Here is a 20,519-nt window from a genome sequence, read left to right on the forward strand (position 1 = left end):
CGCTGCCAAGTCCTGGGCTCCGGACAGGGGCTACAGCTCCTCAGACTTCAAGGTGATCACCCCTAGGCTCCACTTGCGAGGTTTAAAAACTTTGGGGGGTGCTCCACATGATCTTGGGAACGTGCGGGGCTCCCTCGGATTCGGTGTGAACGCAGCTTTGTATTCTCCACGGGGAGGAGGAGCTCCGTGGGCGGCTCTCAGGTTCTCGAGGCTCACCCGTGTGACCTTGGGCAAGGTTTCCTAACTTGTAATGTCAACTGCTATCATTCTTTGGTTTGTTTATGCAGAGTTCTGGTCCTAGCGTCGCATGTAGTCGGTTCTGAAAGCCGACTGAGGATGTTGCTACTGTAACTTCCTTTTTCCTGAACCTTGTTAGCTAGGAGACCTGGTGCTTATATTTCTGTGGCTCTACTTATTTTGTTGACTCAAACATCCAATGACAATCGGCGAGGTTTGTGTGTTGGAAGGCATGTCATTTAAGTCCACCATCTAGAACGCAAGCAGTGCTGAGTATGTATGTCTTAGCTTCTGTTTGCTTTATTCAGTTTAAGTTAGCTAGCGAACCCTGTATGTACTTTTTTTCCTTTTTTTGGGGAGAGGTTTTGGCTATAGGGCGCGTGCGCTCGCCAGACAGAGACAGAGAGATAGAAAGCGAGAAATCACCCCCCAGGGCAGACGGCCACGCCACAATCCCTTCTCCTTTCTCTCGGGATCTTGGGCATGCAGGCACACTCGCCTGGCGTGAGTTCAAGCCACCTGGTCCAGGACTCGAACCCTGGTCAGCCACATGGGAGTTCAGTGTCACAGCCATTGCGCTAACTGCTGTTTCCCCCCTGTGTGTATTTTTGACTCCACTCTTGTAATTGGAAAGGGAGGAGGGATTCAGCAATTCTGTCTAAAAAATACACTCTTTAATAACTGTGAAGAGCGCTTTTGGACAGAAAAGCAAAGTGATGGAATGACACAGGAAGTGGAGAATTAAGACTATAATGAATAAACTTTGACTTTTTCTAAAATGCTTGTGGTTTAAAAAATGGATTATATTGCAATTAAAAGTTCTCAAAATTGGTACATTCTCCCCAACCTCCCTCCCCCTCCTCTCTCTGTCTCTCTCTGTCTCTGTCTCTCTCTCTCTCTCTCTCTCTGCAGCACCCTATCCAGGCAGCCTAATTTAGCGCTTTGCTTTAAACACATGCATTTCCTGGAGAGAGGGAAAGTGAGAAATTACTCCTGGGGAGAGAAGTGGCCACATTGCAGTCGTTTTTCCTCCATTCTCTTCTGGGTAACACACCCACGTGTGGCCTTTGTGACTTTCAAGTCACCCCAACCATGTGGGAGTCCAGTGCCTTAACCACCAGGCCAGCACCAGTTCTGTATACCTTTTGAGTTGAATGGCCAAAAGAAAGAGCTAGAAGACAAATATAAGGACTAGTTTTTCTTTCCTTTATTTTTCCTCTCGACAGATTTTTCAGTTAAGATCGTATTTATGCAGTTACAAAAAGAAAATTGAAAGCTACTGCAAAGTTTCATTGTAATTCCACTTTTTTTTTGCTGCTGATGCAATATAGATTTGACTAGAGAAAATAAAGTATTGAGTTCAAAAATGGTGTATTTTACTTCAATATAAATTTTCTCAGCAGATAACTGTACATCTCTGTTAATGAAAATGTATGTACTAAAAACCAGAGTTTTGGGGCCAGTAGGTGGCATAGTGGTTAGAGCAGTGGATTCCCATATGGACAACCATGGTTCAAGTCCTGGACCCAGTGACTTGAAACGTACTCCAGGCACATGTGTGTGCGTGCTCAAAATCCTGAGAGGAGAATGGAGAAGGGATTGCGGAGTGACCATCCCCCAGGGGGTTATTTCCCACTTTCTGTCTCTCTGGCAAGCCCACAGACCCTATAGCAAAAAAAAAAAAAAAAAAAAAGACACACAAAATAGGAGTTTAACTTTTAAATATTTTAAAACTAAGCCAGCTTGTCAGTAAGGCAGCTGGCTCCGATGTGGCTGACTACACAGTAGAGGCCAGAGCTAGAGGCTTTGGAAAAGACCCAGGCATGGGCGTACCCAAAATCCCAACAGGAGGGCGTGGTGAAGGAGGCCGATTCCCATGGGGAGATGCTTTCTTGCTTTCTCTCTGCTTCTACTGGGAGCATACACATCCTCTAGCAGATAAAAATGAAACATTTTAAGCTTTAAGTGAAAAAAAGCCAGGTGTTTACTGATGTACTCTTTTTTTTTCCCCCAAAGAAGTTGCATAGGAACACAATTATGTCTAACTTAAAAGGTGAAGGAACACAGGTTGTTTTGTTAGTTTTTGCTATAGGGCATCTGTGCCTCACGTGGGCCAGGTCGGTGTGTGTGTGACAAATTTACCCAGGAAGAAGAGGGGGGATGGCCATGTTGAGATCCCTTCCTCCATTCTCCTGAGGTTCTGAGCACACAAGCACGTGTCTCTTTCAAAGCCACCAGGTTTGGGGCTGGAAGCATGCATTCTTGCAGCCACCTTCACCACCACGCCACAGGCTGGCCCAAGAACACAGGTTTAAGTAGACCTGACTCATGATTAAACGAGGAATAGGAGGGGCTAGCAGGTGGCATAGTGGTTAAGGTGCTGGACTCTCATATGGTGGACTGCATTTCCAGTCCTGGATCAGCGGCTTGAAATTAATGTCCATGTGTGTGTGCGTGCCCAGGACCCCAAGAGGAGAACAGAGGATAAAGGGTTATGACATGGCCATCCCCTCTGGGGTGGGTGATTCCTCGCTTTCTGTCTGTCTCTCTGCTGAGTTCAGGCATCCTATAGCAAAAAACTCTTTAAAGAAATGTGGAACAGGAGCAGAAAATTTCCTTTCATTCTTTCAGCTTTTCTGCATAAGTTTTCTGTAGAGCTTTTGCTGGACAAGACATTTCAGACTGTTGAGGATTTCTAGGTATTTTGTGTTCTCTATTCATGAAAATAAATTTAGTTCCTTGTTGCCCTGTAAGAGGTAGCAATATTAAGGGCTATTTATTTAGCAGTGTTGTTAGCTTTTAAAATAATTAGCTAATTATGGAGCTGGCAGGTGTTGGTGGTTAAGGGCACTGGACTCCACATGACAGACCACGGTTCGAATTCTGGACCTGGCGGCTGGCTTGCTTTCTCACTTTCTCTCATTCTGTCCCTCTCTGGCCAAATTAAAATAAATAAATAAAGTTAAATAAAATAATTCTTTAAAAAAATAGCTAATTAATTTAAGACAGGGTCATTAAGTGTTGTGATCCTCCTGCATCAGCCTCCCAGCTGGGACTGCAAGCCCCTGTTTCCACACTCAGCTCCTTTTATAGACAGGGACTCACCCTATTGTCCGGCCACCACTGAGACCAAGACCTTCGTGCTTCTGCCTCCCTTAGTATGGAGATGCTTCCCTGCCCAGGCTTTGGGTTGGACAGGACTCAACTCCAGTAGCCCACGTGGGCCCAGCAGTGCTCACACTGTGGCCGAGCTCCAGGTGATCACATCTGAGGTGAAACTGATAGATTTGAAGAGTCCTCTTGAACAGGTTTATTTTTTGTAATACGTGCTTAGCTATACGTCTCGTTATTATTGGAGGAATTAGGATAACTTATCTGAATTCTGAGAGTGAGACTGCTCAAAAAAATTAAAAGACCATTCTTTGAATTAGTATACGTTTCATATGCAATATTTAAACTCCTAAATATGATGTTTTCTCCCCTTTCTAGGAAAAATTGGACATGTCTAGATTTCCTGTTGAAAATATTAGAAATTTCAGTATCATTGCACATGTGGATCATGGCAAAAGTACTTTAGCTGACAGGCTCCTGGAGCTGACAGGTATTTTCACTTTACATTACATATGTAATTGATGGCAGTGAGTAGTTGGGAATTACTCTTACCATGTTCTCTTAAATTTTGGGTTTAATTTTATATGTAGCATTTTCTTTTTTAAAGCCCAGAGAAATATCAAGTGTTTCTATTTACAGGAACAATTGATAAAACAAAAAACAATAAGCAGGTTCTTGATAAGCTGCAGGTGGAACGAGAACGAGGAATTACTGTGAAGGCACAGACGGCTTCGCTTTTTTACAGTTGTAATGGAAAACACTACCTTTTAAATCTCATTGATACACCGGTAAGTTTAATACTGATTTTGCACGTAACTATTAACATCAGCTAGTAGTGCAAATAAATCCTTGTTTAAATTTTGAACTGAATATTAAAACATCCACCTTTTTGTTTGTTTTCTTAATGTTCTTGTTTAATACCGATTTTGCACGTAACTACTAACATCAGCTAGTAAATCCTTGTTTAAATTTTGAACTGAATATTAAAACATCCACCTTTTTGTTTGTTTTCTTAATGTTCTTTTAGTGTAAATTATTTCGGAAGTTCAGGCTAAAAATAAGAAACCTATGTGTGACATTTTTTGTTAAGTAGAGTCAATATTTGCTATAATGTCCTTTCCTAAAAAATATACCAAATATTTAGAGGTATTGATATTTTTGTTTCTCAGGGCCATGTTGATTTTAGTTATGAAGTATCCAGGTCACTTTCTGCTTGCCAGGGTGTTTTACTTGTGGTTGATGCAAATGAGGTAGGTATTTTTCATTTTCTGTGATCTGACAATGCCTTTGGTTGTTGGGGTGGTTTTATTAAAATAAGTTTGAGAAATATAATTTTTTTATTGTTTGAAATCTTTAGTTTCCAGATTATTTTAGGTGATTTTAAGGCAGTAATTTGAAAATGTTAGGTTTAAAAAATATTGAGAACATAACTAAACTATTTTATAGTATAACCATAAACTATAAAAACATAATTCAGCAGATATCCATTTAAGAACCCAGAAGTTCTTTTGTTGCTATGGTAAGCCTTTCCCGATCCTCCCAAGATAAGTCGGGATCTTACACACGTAGTACTGGGTTTTGTAAATGGTGTTGCTTGCCTGTGTGTGTCCTCTAGGAGGGTTTGAGGGCCTTGAGGGTCCATGTTTTATTGTTGGATCTCCAATGCCTGGCATAGCTGCTGGTCCAGAAAAGGCCCTCCAATAAATGCCTCTTGAATTTCAGGACTTAATACAAGAACAGTCCAGATGCGTGGCAGTATTGCCACCACACTTTATGCCTGTATTTTTGCACGAGACTCTCAGACCTGGTGTCATGTCTGCCAGCTCACCATGCTTGGTGTGGTTATTGCTTTGCCAACGGCAGTCTTTATTTTGACCTCTTTCTTAACCCATAAGCTGGAGAAAAAAGTAGGAAGGGCAGATATATGACATTTTATTATCAGAATGACACAAAAATCTCAGTTTGATGAAGATTGTTCTAGTCTGTTTTGTGTTGCTATAACAATACTTGAGACTAGATAATTTATAAAGAAAGAGATTTATTTAGCACATGATACTGATGACTGGAAAATCTAAGAGCCTAGCACTGGCACTGTTCTGCTTTTGATAAAGGCCACAGGCTGTGTGGTGGAGCAGCGTGGTGGAGAAAAGGAAACGCGAACTGCTGGATATGTATGACGTGGGGCTAAAATTTGTAACAATCTGCTCTCATAAGAACTAATCCATTCTCAGGAGGCCTAACTCACCCTCTTCCCACTAGAAAGGAACTAATCACTCTTAGCTACCTAATCACCTATTAAAGACACCACCTCTTGACAGCACTAGTGTATGCCAACAGATTTCAACATCAGTTTTAGAGGGAACACACTTGAAACTGGAACATGCAAAGATAATTTGGAATGGTCAAGCTCTGTAATGGACGGTAGAATGCTCACCTCAGTGTCTTATGTTTTGATATTGCCAGGGTATCCAAGCCCAAACTGTAGCAAACTTCTTTCTTGCCTTTGAAGCACAGCTGTCAGTAATTCCAGTTATAAACAAGGTAATTACAATAAGATAATCCTATCTACTGTTTCACCTTCTCTCTTTTTTATGGGGGGGGGAGAGATTTTCGCTATAGGGCACGTGCACTTGCCAGACAGACAGAGAGAGACATAGAGACAGAAAGCGAGAAATCACCCCACCCCCACCCCCTCCCCGGGGGGACGGTCACACCGCAATCCCTTCTCCTCCATTCTCCTCTCAGGATCTTGGGCACGCACGCACACGCGCCCGGTGTGAGTTTTAAGTCACCGGGTCCGGGATGCAAACCACGGTCGACTATGTGGGAGTCCAGCGACATAGCCATTACGCTAACTGCTGGTTCCCTGTTTCACCTTCCCATAGTATATTTCCTGTTTAAATGCCAGGTGAACTATTTTTTATATGAGGGCTCTCTAGTTATGAGTTACATTGTATGAGGTAGAATTGCAATTTAAACTTATATACCTTTGTACATATTAGAAGCTAGTCCCTCTGAATTACGTGGACTGACGGAGGGCCATTTCTATTGGGAAGGGATACAGGGCAGAAAAATTATTGTCTACAAACTAAACTATACATGGGAAAAGAAAGGAGATTATGATACAGCACATGAAACATAATCATTGCTGAGCTGACCTCTGACTAAAATCATTTCATATTTTAAAATTAATAAATTAAGAATCTTAATTTTGGGATCAGATGGCATAATGGTTGTGTCCCTGGACTCCCATGTAGTCGACCATGGTTCAAGTCCCAGACCTGGGGGCTTAAAACTCACACTGGTTGCTTGTGTGCGTGTGCCCTAAATTCTGAGAGGAGAATTGAGAAGGGATTGCAGCAAGGCCATGCCCCCCTCCGGGGTGGGGGGGTGACTGCTCACTTTCTGTCTATCTCACTCTCTGTCTCCCTGGCAAGCTAACATGCCCTATAGCAAAAAATCTCTAAAAAAAAAAAAAAAAAACAAAACCAACTTAATTTTAAAACCTGCATTCAATTATATTTATTGATATTGGAATTAAATATAAAAATAGCAAGACTGCCCACAAGTAAAGACAACTTATCAAACTTTATTTTTCAGTTAGCCCCATTGGGACTGATTTTTAAAGTTAAAACATTAAATTTGATATGTTGTCTTACCTGTGGACAGCCTTGCTCACAGAACTCTTCTGCCCTTTTAAGTAGCCATTTAAAGTTTTTTGCATGCTCTCCTGTCTGACTTCTATTTTTTCATAGTAACACTTGTTAAAATTGTATCACTCATGTAGAGATTATTTTAATGCTTTTGGGGAAAAAATTATAGAGAGGTCAATTAAGTAAGCATTCAGTCACTTCAAAAATTTGAAGAAGGGGCCAGCAGGTGGCATGGTGGATAAAGGCACTAGATTCCCACATGGCCAACTGCAGTTCAAGTCCCAGACCTGGCAGCTTGCTTTCTTGTTTTCCCTATTTCTCTCTCTCTCTGTCTGTTTCTGGTCAGATTAAAAATAATAACAACAACAAATGGAATTAAGTAAATAAATGATTATTTTTAGAAAACTGATGAATAATATGTTTTATTTTTATTATACTAACACAGTGCATTTTGTTTTTTAAAGATAGATCTTAAGAATGCTGATCCTGAAAGGGTTGAAAAACAAATAGAAAAAGTGTTTGATATTCCAAGTGATGAATGTATTAAGGTAAAAATAGCATTTTGTTTTGTTTTTAAGAAGACCTTTGGTTGTATTTTTTAACATCTTGGGTAATTTACCTAAGTGAAATTCCATGGTATTTGGTGGCTGAACATTGTATAATGTTTTTATAGTTTTACAAAGTTCTCTTACTATTACTGTAGTTGATCCTCACCAAGAATGCTCCTTATATTGATTGAGACATATAGAAATTATCATTATTTTACAGTGAAAAGACCTTAGGCACAACGATTTTACCACTTTCCTAGATCACAGGTTCAGTTAGCCAGTGTACCAGGACTAGAACACAGGCCTTCTAAAATTCATTGCAGTATTATTCCTTGTATGCGATTTTGCATTTCAAGGCAATTTGTACATGTATTCTTGGAGTTAGCAAAAAACTATCTTATAAAAAGAGCTAACTATAGCAATGTTAGCAAACAGATTTTATGTCAAAGTTAATACCAGTTTAAATTTGATTCTTTATTTAACTTTCATATGATGGTTTGCTTGGTAAGTAGCCATAGCCAAACTGCTGTGCTATATGGTAGTGTTGTAAAAATGTCAGTGTAACAGTATGTTTTCTTCTTAATCTTACTTGGCTTTTGAAGAGCAAGTTTTAGGTGGTAGGCATATTTTTTGTTTGTTTTGGTTTTGCTTTTTTGCTAAAGAGCATATGCGATTGACATAGAAAAGTGAGAGGGAAAGCACTCCCCATAGGGAACGGTCATGCTGCAATCTTTTCTCCATTTCTCTCTCCGTTTTGGGGTTCTGTGCATGAACGTATACGTGCCTGGTATATTTCTCAAGCTACTGGGTCCAAGACTCAAATTGCATGGTTCACCATGTAGAATATGGCTCCCTTAACTACCAGGCCATAGATCTTGCCCCTTTGGTTTTTTTTTTAACTTAAACATAAATGGATGATTTTATATGATCTGATAATGACTGAATAAATTAATAATCTTTTTGTCTTGAATATGTACATAGAATTTAGTGGTTTTAAAAAAATACAAAGAGGGGCTGCATTTAAGGCAGTCAACTTGAATTATGGTTTTTATATTTCGGATTGTGTTATATTAAAGTATAATGAACTACTCTGATTTTAGTTTTTACAAAATTCAGGTGCTTTGGTATATTCTGGCCAGGGATGTGGCACTAAATAAAACAGACAATAAATACCCTTGCCCCTCTAAAAGTCAATAAGTAAAACACAGAAGTAAGCACATTAATTATTGCATGGGACAGATAATATCAAAGAACTTTATTCAACAAATTGTATTGTTGTAGGTGAAATACCATAATAATAGAAAAACTGTTTTCTCAGATGCTATGACATGGAGTAACTTAGGGAAAGCTTCTCTGGTAAACTAAGATCTGAAGAAATGAAAGAGTTGTTATTTTTTTTTTTTCGGAGAGGTTTTTGCTATAGGGCGCGTGTACTCGCCAGACAGACAGACAGAGACAGAGAGACAGAAAGTGAGAAATCACCCCTCAGGGGGGGGGGCCTTGCCGCAATCCCTTCTCCAGTCTCCTCTCAGGATCTTGGGCACACACGCACACGCGCCCAGCGTGAGTTTAAGCCACCAGGTCCGGGATGCGAACCGCGGTCGACTACGTGGGAGTCCAGCGACATAGCCATTACACTAATTGCTGGTCCCAAGAAATGAAGAGTTTTGAGAAAAGCATTCCAGGAAGAGGAAAATGTGTGAAGGCTCTAAATTAGGACAGGGTGTGTCATGTTTAAGGAACAAAAAAGGAGCCAAGTTGAATGAGATGGCTTCATATGATAAGCAAGAAGTCCTTTTTCCACAAGTTCCTGTGCTAAAGAGTTTGAAAATTAAAGATAGTGAAAGGATAGGGGCCAGCAGGTGGCATAGTGGTTATGGTGCTGTACTTCCACATGACTGACTCAGGACCCAGAGGCTTGAAATCACACTGGGCATGTGTGCAAAATCCAAAATACCAGGAGGAGAAAGAATTGCATCATGGCCATCCATGTTGGGGTGATTTCTCACTTTCTCTTTTAATGTTCTCTCTCTCAGCGAGCACATGTACTCTATGACAAAAACCTCTCCACCAAAAAAAAAAAAAAAAAAAAAAGACAATGAAAGGATTATAAAGCAGGAGAGAAAAATAAACCTATCGCTCAGGTTGCCTCACAGTGAATGGATTAGGGTGTTCAAGAGAAACCAGCTAGCAATAATAACTCAGATGTGAAGTGATCCTAACTATCTCTGTTGTGACATTGGAGAAATAGATAATTTGGTGTTTATTTTGTAAGCACAGTAAAATTTACTGCTAGGTTACATGTAAGTAAAAGAAAGGGAAGACCCAAGGAGGCTTTCTTTGCATTTGAGCATCTGGATGAATGGTGTTACCATTTATTGATGTGGAGTGGACTAGGGAGAGACAAGATCTAGGGTGGAAATAAAGAGCTCTGTTTTAGACATACTGAGTTTAGGTCTTTTAGACATCTAAGCAGAGATACTGCATAAATTCCCAATTCTAACATTCATGGGGAGGTCTGGGTCAGAGGCATCAACATATTAAGAGCCATAGAATTTAAAGCCATGGAAACAAATGATTACCCATGGAGAAAGTATAGATAGAGAAGATATCCTAGAAGTCGGGATCTTATTGTCAATTTAGAGTATTATGAATAAAAACTTTAAAAGGGTAGAGAGAGGATAGGATTTATACAGAAGTATGTTAAGGATTGACTTTTCAGAGAAGAAATCCTTGCTAGATTTTTACAAGAAAAGGCAGAAAAACTGGGTCCGGTGTAGATAGGTTGGTATATTTATTTATTAGAGGTTTTTTCCTTAGGGCGTATATACTCACTGGAGAGAGAAACAGAGACTGTGAGAAGGAAGTGAAAAATCACCCCTCAGAGGGGATGGCCATACCACAATCCCTTTTCCTCCACTCTCTTCCCAATATCTTGGGCATGCATGCACATGTGCCCAGAGCGAGTTTCAAGCCACTGGGTCTAGGCTCATACTATTGTCAGCCATGTGGGAGTTTTTGATGTTTTCTTTTCCTTAACGAAATAGGCAGATTTAACGAGAATAGATTGGCCAGATTGGAAAATGTGTGAGTTGAAAAGGAAGGTGGTATGGAATGATCTTACTGAGTGGTAATGTGAATTTACTGGGGCACGTGTGGTGGAACTGACAGGAAGTGTTAATCCCATGTTGAGTTCTGTGATCATGAATTCACAAGAAATAAAATGGACCAGCTGTCTCATTTTTCTCCAGTAATGTTAAGTGTCACAGAAAAGGCACATAACTGGATGTGTCAAGGTGGAGGTTTTGCCTACTGCCTATGACAGAGAGACTAGAAAGTGTCTTTAAAGAGAGACTATAAATAATTGACGTTGGGGTTCCAGCTAGGATGGGATGGAAAAAGAGTGAGGAGCTAATCAGTAACACAGAACAGTGTATTCAATAGATTAAAAGTTAACTGCTGCAAAGAAGGTACTGGAGCCTAGATCAGTGGTTCTCAATGGCATATGGTTTTACCCAGATTTTTCAAACTGTCCATTGCTCTTTCAGTACCACAGTCAGAACACTCTCATAATTCAACCCTCGAACTATAGGTCCACCTCACTGTAATGGCAAGACACATCTGGCCGTATACTGCTTGCTTTGTGTGTCTCCTTTCACTGTATTCGTCAAACAGATTGGTAACTGATAAAATTCTTCTGGTCATACAGAAATCTTTGGGATAGAAAAGCTTAGAATTTATTTTTTTCACATGTATTTTTAGATTTCTGCTAAACTTGGAACAAATGTTAAAAGTGTTCTTCAAGCAGTTATTGAGAGAATACCCCCGTAAGTACTTTGATTTTTATGTACTTTGTGCATATTTAATAGTTCAAAGACCATCGGTTTTATCTGTTATTTTAGCTTAGTGGATATGGCAAATCCCCTTGAAGTCAGTGAGAATAATTTGTACTTGCTTTCAAAGGTATATGGAAGGCAGATACAGTACAGTAAAATAAAAAGCAAGGATGATCGGGATCTCTGCTTGACAGTCATTACAGTAGAGACGTCAATAGTTGGCAATTACTGTTCTTTGCTTTATATTGAAAAATATATTCATTAATAATTAAAAGTGGTTAATTTATTTAAAACTTGAGATTGAATTAAACATATATTTTATTAAAAAAAAAGTTCCTTTTATTTTGGCTGGTAGGCATATCAACCTTTCTTGAGAACTAGAATAAATTAAGCTTAATATCTAAGTTGAAAATAAGACATTTTTCAGGCCCAGCCTGTGGCCTGGTGGTTAAAGTGGCTAGATTCCACATGACCAACTGTGTGGTTTAAGTCCTAGACTCGTTGACTTGAGAAATACTCTGGGCTTGTGTGCATGCATGCTCAGAATCGCGAAAAGGAGGGAGAAGTGAAGCAGGGATTTCAGCAAGACCATGTCCCATCAGGGGTGTTTTCTCACTTTCCTTCTCTCTGGTCAGTGTATGTATGGCAAAAATTAAGAAACAAACAAACAAAAAAAACCCAGAAATAAACATTTAGTAAGATTTTAATTTTGTATGTTTTTTCTCTTTTGGTTTTTTTGTGTTTTTTTTTTTTTTTATATTTAATAGTCCTAAAGTGCATCGTAAAAATCCCCTAAGAGCTTTGGTATTTGACTCCACCTTTGACCAGTATAGAGGTGTGATAGCCAATATAGCATTGTTTGATGGAGTGGTTTCCAAAGGAGATAAAGTAGTATCTGCACATACTCAGAAGATTTATGAAGTTAATGAAGTAGGAATTTTGAATCCTAATGAGCAGTCAACTCACAAATTGTAAGTAATCTGTGTTAGTAATTAAAATACATTTCTGTGTGTTTCTAATTTTGCCTCTGTCTATTTGGCATGCTTAGAATGACTCCAATTTGGTAAATTTTTAAAAACCTGATTTCTTAAATCTGTCTATGTAGCACATCTTCTGTCAAAAGGAGTCTTAATTTGTGAGAGATGTAGACTCTTCTTGGGAGGCCAAGCCCACAGTGGTCCACTCTGCTAAGATACTTTGTTCTACACCTGGGACCATATGAGAAGCCCAGAACTATTCCCAGTCCAGCCTACAGGCCAGGAACAGTGGTGTGTGCCTATAATCCTAATGACTCAAGGAGACTGGCAGAAAGACCACATAGTAGGACTGTGTCTTAAACGTCTATGGAAGCATTATTGATATATTTTTGTTTTTCACTAGTCACAACTAATTTAATCATGCTGTGTAGATTGGATCCTGTATCGATCGATGTATTTGATGGGATAATGAGTTTGTTCCCTCTGTTTGTATATCCATTTGGGGTATCATTTTTGACATTTAATGTCTTTATAACCGGCTTTTATATCATTAAAGTAGTATAGAAATTTTGATGATTTCTTTGGTGTGGAATATACAGGGAGTAGATTTAGCAAGACAAAATGCACTAGAAGAAAAGATGAGTTTGGTTAAAACAAGTGTTTGTTGTTTATGTCGGGTACCGATGAGACATGATCTTGGGACATATTTGAAGTTTCTAGGTCCTATTTCCTCATTCGTAAAAATTAAGGTATTGAACCAGATGACTATGAAGTCACATTATGAAGGTTTAATGTTATATCTAAAAGTAGCATGTTGCTGATTACATGTTTTGAGTCAGAAAGTTTATTTTAACTTTATTGAAATATTTATAAAGTTTGTTTATATTTTTGCCTATATAGTTAACACTTTGCATCTTCATTTAAGTTCTTGTACCTCATCCTGAATAGTATTAGTCTGTTATTGTATAGGGAATTGTTTTAAAAACCAAGCTAAACTAGGGACCAGCAGTTAGCATAATGGCTATATAGCTGGACTCCCACGTAGTCGACCACGGTTCGAGTCCTGGACCCAGTGGCTTAAACTCACGGCGGGCGCATGTGCATGTGTGCCCAAGATCCCGAGAGGAGAATGGAAGAGAAGGGATTACAATGTGGCCATTCCCCCTGGGGGGTGATTTCTTGCTTTCTGTCTCTCTGTCTATCTCTGTCTGTCTGGCACATGCCCTATAACAAAAACCTCTCCAAAAAAAGAGAGAGAAAAAAAAAAAGCTAAACTAAAAACTCTTCTTATAGGAACATCAAATAGATGTCAAATTCGTTGTGAGTTCACATTTTTCTACATGTTAAAAATGTTTTCCTTTGTTAAAGAGCATTTGTAACACTTTGATTAGTAAAATAGATGTCACAAGTACTGTATTATATCCCTTTGCTTTAATAAAATAGATGTCACAAGTACTGTATTATATCTGCATTGAGCAGTTTCACTGTGTTGATAATAAGCTGTCACTTAATTTGCAAAGTGGGCAGAGTCATGAAGGAGGCCTTAAACTTCTGATTCAGAGGTCCTTGAGTAAGAGATCCTAAGACGCAATGTGGTTTTTTTGATTGATGAACCTTAGAAATTGAGAAATGATATGTAGCACTTTTCAGTGATTAAGTTTTTTGGAAAGTGTGTGATAGCTTCCTGAAAAGGCAGCAGTAATTTTGATTATACTCTTAAAGCTTTAAATCAGTGAATATTTGCATATAATTTTATTTAGATATGCAGGACAGGTGGGCTATCTGATTGCTGGGATGAAAGATGTCACTGAAGCTCAAATAGGAGATACATTATATTTACATAAACAACCAGTGGAGCCCTTGCCTGGGTTTAAATCAGCGAAACCAATGGTATTTGCAGGTGAGGAGCTCACAAATTCAAAGGTTGAAGACCGAAATATTTTTTAAATAAAAGTCTACCTCTACAGTGAAATAAAAATGATTAGAAGTATACATTCTGGTTATTTTAAGTGACTGCCAATGTCAGGATATTCTTTTTCACTTAACTGTATTTTGTTAAAATTTTTTCTTTCTTTTTTTTTTGGTGTGCTGTTCAGGTATCAGTTTACAATTTTATATGTTTCATGAAATTTTACATGGGAGATTATTTAGTACGCCTTAAGAAATAAACTCTTAGGAAATAAACTCTGATATACATAGTTTTATGAATTTATTTTTTTTTCTTTAAGAAGTTATTCCATTATTTGAAATATTTTCCTAACTAGAATGTTTTTCTTACTCATTATCCATATTCATTTACTGAATGCCCTCCTCCTAGCTGGCTTTTCTATAATATTGTATTGTACTAGTGTAGACATGACAAGAATAATGTCACTGAAAATATGTGTGACTTCAGAACCTTGTACTACTGTGTAATACTGAAGACATTTGGAAAAGGATACCCGATTGAAGGTCATCAGGTCAATCTGGGCATTTCGCCCTTGGCCTTCTCCCTACAGTCTTTTTCACTGGGAATTATGAACTTTGTTTACATCCACATTCAGACAGTCAATCATTTGGATTTGGAAGGACTTGACAAGTGTGGGGTTCAGATGTGTTTGATGAGGGATAATCTGTGAATCAGTAAAACTCCCAGTGTTTTGTAAGTAAATTGCAAAAAAGCAAAAGCAGTATTTATTTTTTTCTGAAAAAAATTCATTTACTTAGGACCGAAGAGTTTTGTAAGTAAATTGCAAAAAAAGCAAAAGCAGTATTTATCTTTTTCTGAAAAAAATTCATTTACTTAGGACCAGCAGATGGCGTAATGGTTACATCATTGGCTTCCCATGTAGTCCACAGTGGTTCGAATCCTGGACCCAGTGGCTTAAGAGTCACACCAGGTGTGTGTACATATGTGCCCAAAATCCCAAGAGGAGAATGGCGAAGGGATTGTGGCATGACCGGCCCCCCACCGTCTCCCTGGGGGGTGGTTTCTTGCTTCCTGTCTCTATCTCTGTCTCTCTGGCAGGTGCACATGCCCTATAGCAAAAATCTCTCTCAAAAAAAATTCATTTACTTCTTTTTTTTGGAGAGGTTTTTGCTGTAGGGCATATGTGCTCGCCAGACAGACACAGACAGACAGAAAACGAGAAATCACACCCCAGGGGGGATGGCCACGCCGCAATCCCTTCTCCTCTATTCTCCTCTTGGGATCTTGAGCATGCACGCACACGCGCCCAGCGTGAGTTTAAGCCACTGGGTCTGGGACTCAAACTGCAGTCGACTATGTGGGAGTCCAGCGACATAGCCATTACGCTAACTGCTGGTCCCTCATTTACTTCTTAAGCGTAGTAGGAAATACCCCCAACAGGGTCCTGACACTGCAGTTTTCTTTCAACCTCAGCCAGCTACAAAGATATGTGTGCCGATGTGCATAGGATGCCCTCAGGCCACTCAGGACCTTCCCATATGGCATGAGTATCGCAGAGTGTTACATGACCACCATGCCACTGCAGGTTATTCTTTTTTTTTTTTTTAAATTAGATTTTTGCCATAGGACATGAGCACTCACCAGAGAGACAGAGAAGAAAATTGAGAAGTAATCCCTCAGGAGTGATGGCAGTACCATAGTCCCTTCTCCATTCTCCTTTTGGAATTTTGGGCATGCACACACATGTGCCTAGCATGATTTTTAAGTCACCAGGTCCGGAACTGGAACTGCGGTCAACCAGAGATCTAGCACCTTAATTACCATGCCACCTGTTGGCCCCTTATCTTTGGTTTTAATGGATAATACATCCCAAAGACTTGTAGAATGTCTTGTGCTTTTGGGTTTTTTTTGAAACACATACAATGTATTTTCCTGTTCGATCAAATTCCCAAAGGTATTTTTTTCTCTCTGTTTTTGCAAAAGCATAAAAACATTACTTGTTGTATGACTACACTTGTCAATTTGTTAAGGCTAATGACTTACAAAATACTTTGAAACCAGTTTAACCTAATTTTCAGAGATTTTTAGTGAAGCAATAATTTGGTCAATAAAATACAGCAATTTTAAGAGCAAAAATTTATTTTGAACTTGGCAACTCTATGTATTAGGTTAGGTTATCATATGTGATAATGAGAAATCATTGTGTCCCCAGGAGTGTACCCTATAGACCAATCTGAATATAAAAACCTGAAGAGTGCTATAGAAAAACTAACTTTAAATGACTCCAGTGTGACAGTTCATCGAGACAGTAGCCTGGCCTTGGGTGCTGGATGGAGGTAAGCTTTATTCACATTGTAGAGTCACATTTTCTTTTTCTTTTTAAAAATTATTTATGTATTTATTTATTTATTTATTTTCTTACAGTCATTTGTTGTACATCAATACAGTATACAAAATGAGATTTTCCATCCAGGATACATTGTATATTCACTCAATCAAGAATGCATGTTATTAAAAAAAAAAAAGAAAGCATGTTATCATCAACTAATAATTTTCTTTTTTTTTTTTCTTCCATTTTTTGTTTTTTTTTTCCCCCCCTTTGATTCCCTACCTCTCTCCCTCTGCCAATTCCCCCCATTCTCCCACAGTCTCTAGTATGTTCAGTTGTATTCCATTGCCTTTTTTTCCCTCCACATTTTATTGATTCACTAAAGATCTTAATTTAAAATTTTTCAGTAGTAAGCACAGCTAATAAGTACATGTCTATGAATGCACGTCTGACTTTAGGCATAAACCTCAGTGAGTAAAGTGAACATACTATAAAGTAGCACCTCACTGGGGCTATATAGCTTACTGCAGTCATTAAATAGGTATTAGTTGGTATTTTTTAGTGCATTCTTTAATTTCAAGAAAAACAGTTTTAGTTTTAATAGATCAGAACCAAAAAATGTTAAGAGAAAATTGCTTAAAACTTAAAGTCAGGGAAAAGGTTAGTATTCAGTTCAAAGAGTAGGTAGATGAACCTATCAACAGTTCAAGAGAAGACAAAAAGCCTTAACTATGGAAATCAAAGCATCAAAGAAAATAAGTAATGTTTTAGTCTAAAGTCAAAAAAATTCTATTCCACTAGTTCATACTTAACGAATTACTCTCTCTTCTGTTGAATTTTCAGTGTTACTGTGGTCCGATTTTTCCATTTAGACTCTGGAAGTTGACATTCAGTTCCAGACTTGTCCCTACCATTAGGCTGGCCATTCTCTTGGTTGCTTTTTTGTACTCTTATTTCTATGTATTTGACTTTAGATTTCCTGATACAGCACTCCCTTTAGCATTTCTTGGAGAGCTGAAGTGGTGTTGGTAAATTCTTTCAGATTTCGTTTATTTGAGAATGTTTTTGTCTTTATTGCCTTATGAAAGATAATCTTGCCAGGTATTCTCTGTTGAAATTGTTTTTCACTTAACACTTTGAATATATTTTCCCATTCTTTTCCTTGTTTATAGTTTCTGACGAGAGGTCCGAAGTTAGCCTTATGGGATATCCTTTGAAAGTAACCTGACGTTTCTCTCGTCAAATTTAGTATCTTGTCTCTGTGGTTTTGGTTAATCTTGCTATGATGTGCCTCGGGGAAGATCATCTTGGGTTGATTCTATGTGGGGTCCTTCGTATTTCTTGGGTCTGGATATTTGAGTGGCTTTCTAGGTTTGAAAAATTTTCTTCCTGGATTTCATGGAATAGTTTATCAATGTCCTTACTAGTTTCTTCACTTTCTGGGAAACCGATGATCCAGATGTTTGGGTGTTTGATGATATCTACTATCACTTGTATATTCTAATTTTTTGTGGTTATTTTCTTAGTCTTTTTGGTGAATTTTTCTAGGTCACAGGTTCTGTCTTCTACATCTGAGATTCTATCTTCTGCATGATATAATCTGCTTTTGATATTTTCAAGGGAAGTTTTGATTTCCTGTATTACAGCCTTCATCTCTGACAATTCTGTTTGATTCTTTATGATGTGTATCTCCTCTTTCAGATCGTGCAAGAACTTCCTCACCTCCTGGACTCTGTTTCTTTTCTCCGGCATCTTCTGAAGTTCATTGTCTCTTTCTTCTCTTGCATCTCTGTTAGCTTTGTCACTATGAATATTTTAAATTCTTTATTTGACATTTCCATGAGTTCCCTTGTATTCTCTGTGGAGGAAGAGGAGTTATTCTTTTCCCTTAGAGGAGAGATATTGGTTTCTCACATTTCTTGTGCCTTTGTGGTGGTTTCTGGTCATCTGATGGATTATATGTTTTTTCCTAGTTTTTGGAGTTAAATCTGAGCATTGAGAGGAATGTAGGAGGAGGGGACTTGCAGTCTTTAAACAGTACCATTTTTCTCCCTTTGCATAAACTCAGTGAAAATCGAGGATTAATTTGACTTTAAAAGTTCTCAGATATTTGGCTACTAAGGACCTAGACTTATTTAGAAAATCAGTGTGTGGAGGCTCAGCAGAAAATTGAGAAAGGTGGAAAGAAAAGGAAAAGGAATAGAAAAAATTAAAGAAGAGGAACAAAAAAGACAAAAGGAATGAAAAAAAATTTTTTTTGGTCAAAACATGAAAACCGCATGGCGGCACTAGTGTGCTGTGTGAATGGGGCCGCTCAGAACTCAAAAATAGATGGCTGCTGATTGGCTTACCCTATGGGGGCAGGGGGGGAAGGTAAGAATTAACAAGATGAAAAAATGGTAGAGTGCTAAGAAGTTTAAAATTTAAAAAATATTAAAAATAGAGATAGATTGAGAGAGACAGAGAAAATAAGTAGGGTACTGAACCTGGCTCCTGGCCAGGTCTAGGGGGCAGGAGGATGAAGACTGGACAGAGGGTCTTCTGTGGTCATAATCTAGAGTCACATTTTGCTAGGGAAATGAAATTTCAGTGGCGTATTGCCCTTAGTTCATGGTAGTGTAAAATGAACTAAATATTCACACTGTGAAACCTATTTCACCTGGATGGTCATATTGTTGGTGAGTTTTTAGACACTTAATATAGATTTCTAATAGAAGATTTTGATCTTATTTAATGAAAATTACACTACACTTAATTAGGATGTAAATTGCTTGAATTACTCTTGGCCCCAGCCCTCCCCTACAAAGTAATATATGTTCATCAAAAAAAAATAGAGCTGATGGGACATAAACATTTTGGAATTTGGCTGTTCCCCTTCCCCTAGGTTGGGATTTCTTGGACTTTTACACATGGAAGTTTTCAACCAGCGACTAGAACAAGAATATAATGCTTCCGTTATTTTGACAACCCCTACTGTTCCATATAAAGCTGTTCTTTCATCAGAAAAGCTGATCAAGGTACTGTGGTGTTGTGTACTATTTTGCACAGTATAAAAAGGAAAACTTAAATATTTGTATGCAGAATGGAAGAGAAACTTTAGTATACTGGTAAACTAGCTATTTAAAATTGATTAAATATTTACCGATTGATTAATGGTAATAAAAATAAATTACATGTCTAATGATGGAGAATGTTTGTGAAAGCTAAATTATACAGAATTTTTCCTGACCTGCAGTGATCTCTATATTATTAAAACTAGTCAGTTACTAACAGTAATGAATATACTATTCTAAATCCAGCCCTTGGATGACAAATACAAATTTGGTCATAAGTAATTTATTCATAAAAAGTGAAGCATTTTTTCCTGTGACTGGCAGAAATTTTGGATCTCAGGTTACTGATAGAGTTAATATTGTACCTATCTGTTCACTTCTCACAAATATTTTCTTAGAGATTGATAAATACTTCCCCAAACTATTAGCGTAATGTATTCTTATGAAATACTTTTTCTATTTTTTGTTGTTTTTTTTGTTTAAGGTTTTTGCCATAAGGTGCATAGAGATACAGAGACAATGAGCAGGAAAGTAAGAAATCACTCTGTGGGGATAGCCATGCTGCAGTCTTCTTCTGGGATTTGGTCACGCATGCACACATGCCCAGTGTGATTTTCCATCCTCTGTGTCCAGGACTTGAACTGCTGCTGACCTTGTGGGAGTCCAGTGCCTTAACCACTATGCCACCTGCTGGGCCCATGCAGTACTTTTCCTAAATGGTTCATGAAATGTGTTTAGTAAATGCAACTAAAATATTGGGTTGTCAGAAAATCCTGATGTATTTATGTGTTTTCTATGCAAAAATGCATAGAAAAATGGCTTTTTTGACCACCTAATACATTGTTTATTGTTATTTAATAAATGAT

General features: G+C 38.2%; 1 protein-coding gene across 1 annotated transcript in view; it reads left to right on the top strand.

Annotated features, from left to right (window-relative positions):
- Nucleotides 1-20,519, top strand: part of GUF1 (GTP binding elongation factor GUF1) — a gene marked incomplete in the record, with an annotated part of 42,065 nt that overhangs the window by 9,081 nt on the left and 12,465 nt on the right. The window contains 10 exon segments of the mRNA XM_027769201.1: nucleotides 3,727-3,838; nucleotides 3,988-4,136; nucleotides 4,518-4,598; nucleotides 5,812-5,889; nucleotides 7,466-7,549; nucleotides 11,312-11,376; nucleotides 12,153-12,356; nucleotides 14,123-14,262; nucleotides 16,484-16,607; nucleotides 19,485-19,617. Of these exon segments, the coding sequence (XP_027625002.1) occupies nucleotides 3,727-3,838; nucleotides 3,988-4,136; nucleotides 4,518-4,598; nucleotides 5,812-5,889; nucleotides 7,466-7,549; nucleotides 11,312-11,376; nucleotides 12,153-12,356; nucleotides 14,123-14,262; nucleotides 16,484-16,607; nucleotides 19,485-19,617 (1,170 nt within the window).

Source organism: Tupaia chinensis, unplaced genomic scaffold (genome assembly GCF_000334495.1).
Source record: "Tupaia chinensis unplaced genomic scaffold, TupChi_1.0 Scaffold148884_1, whole genome shotgun sequence".
In the NCBI taxonomy this organism is placed as follows: Eukaryota; Metazoa; Chordata; class Mammalia; order Scandentia; family Tupaiidae; genus Tupaia; species Tupaia belangeri.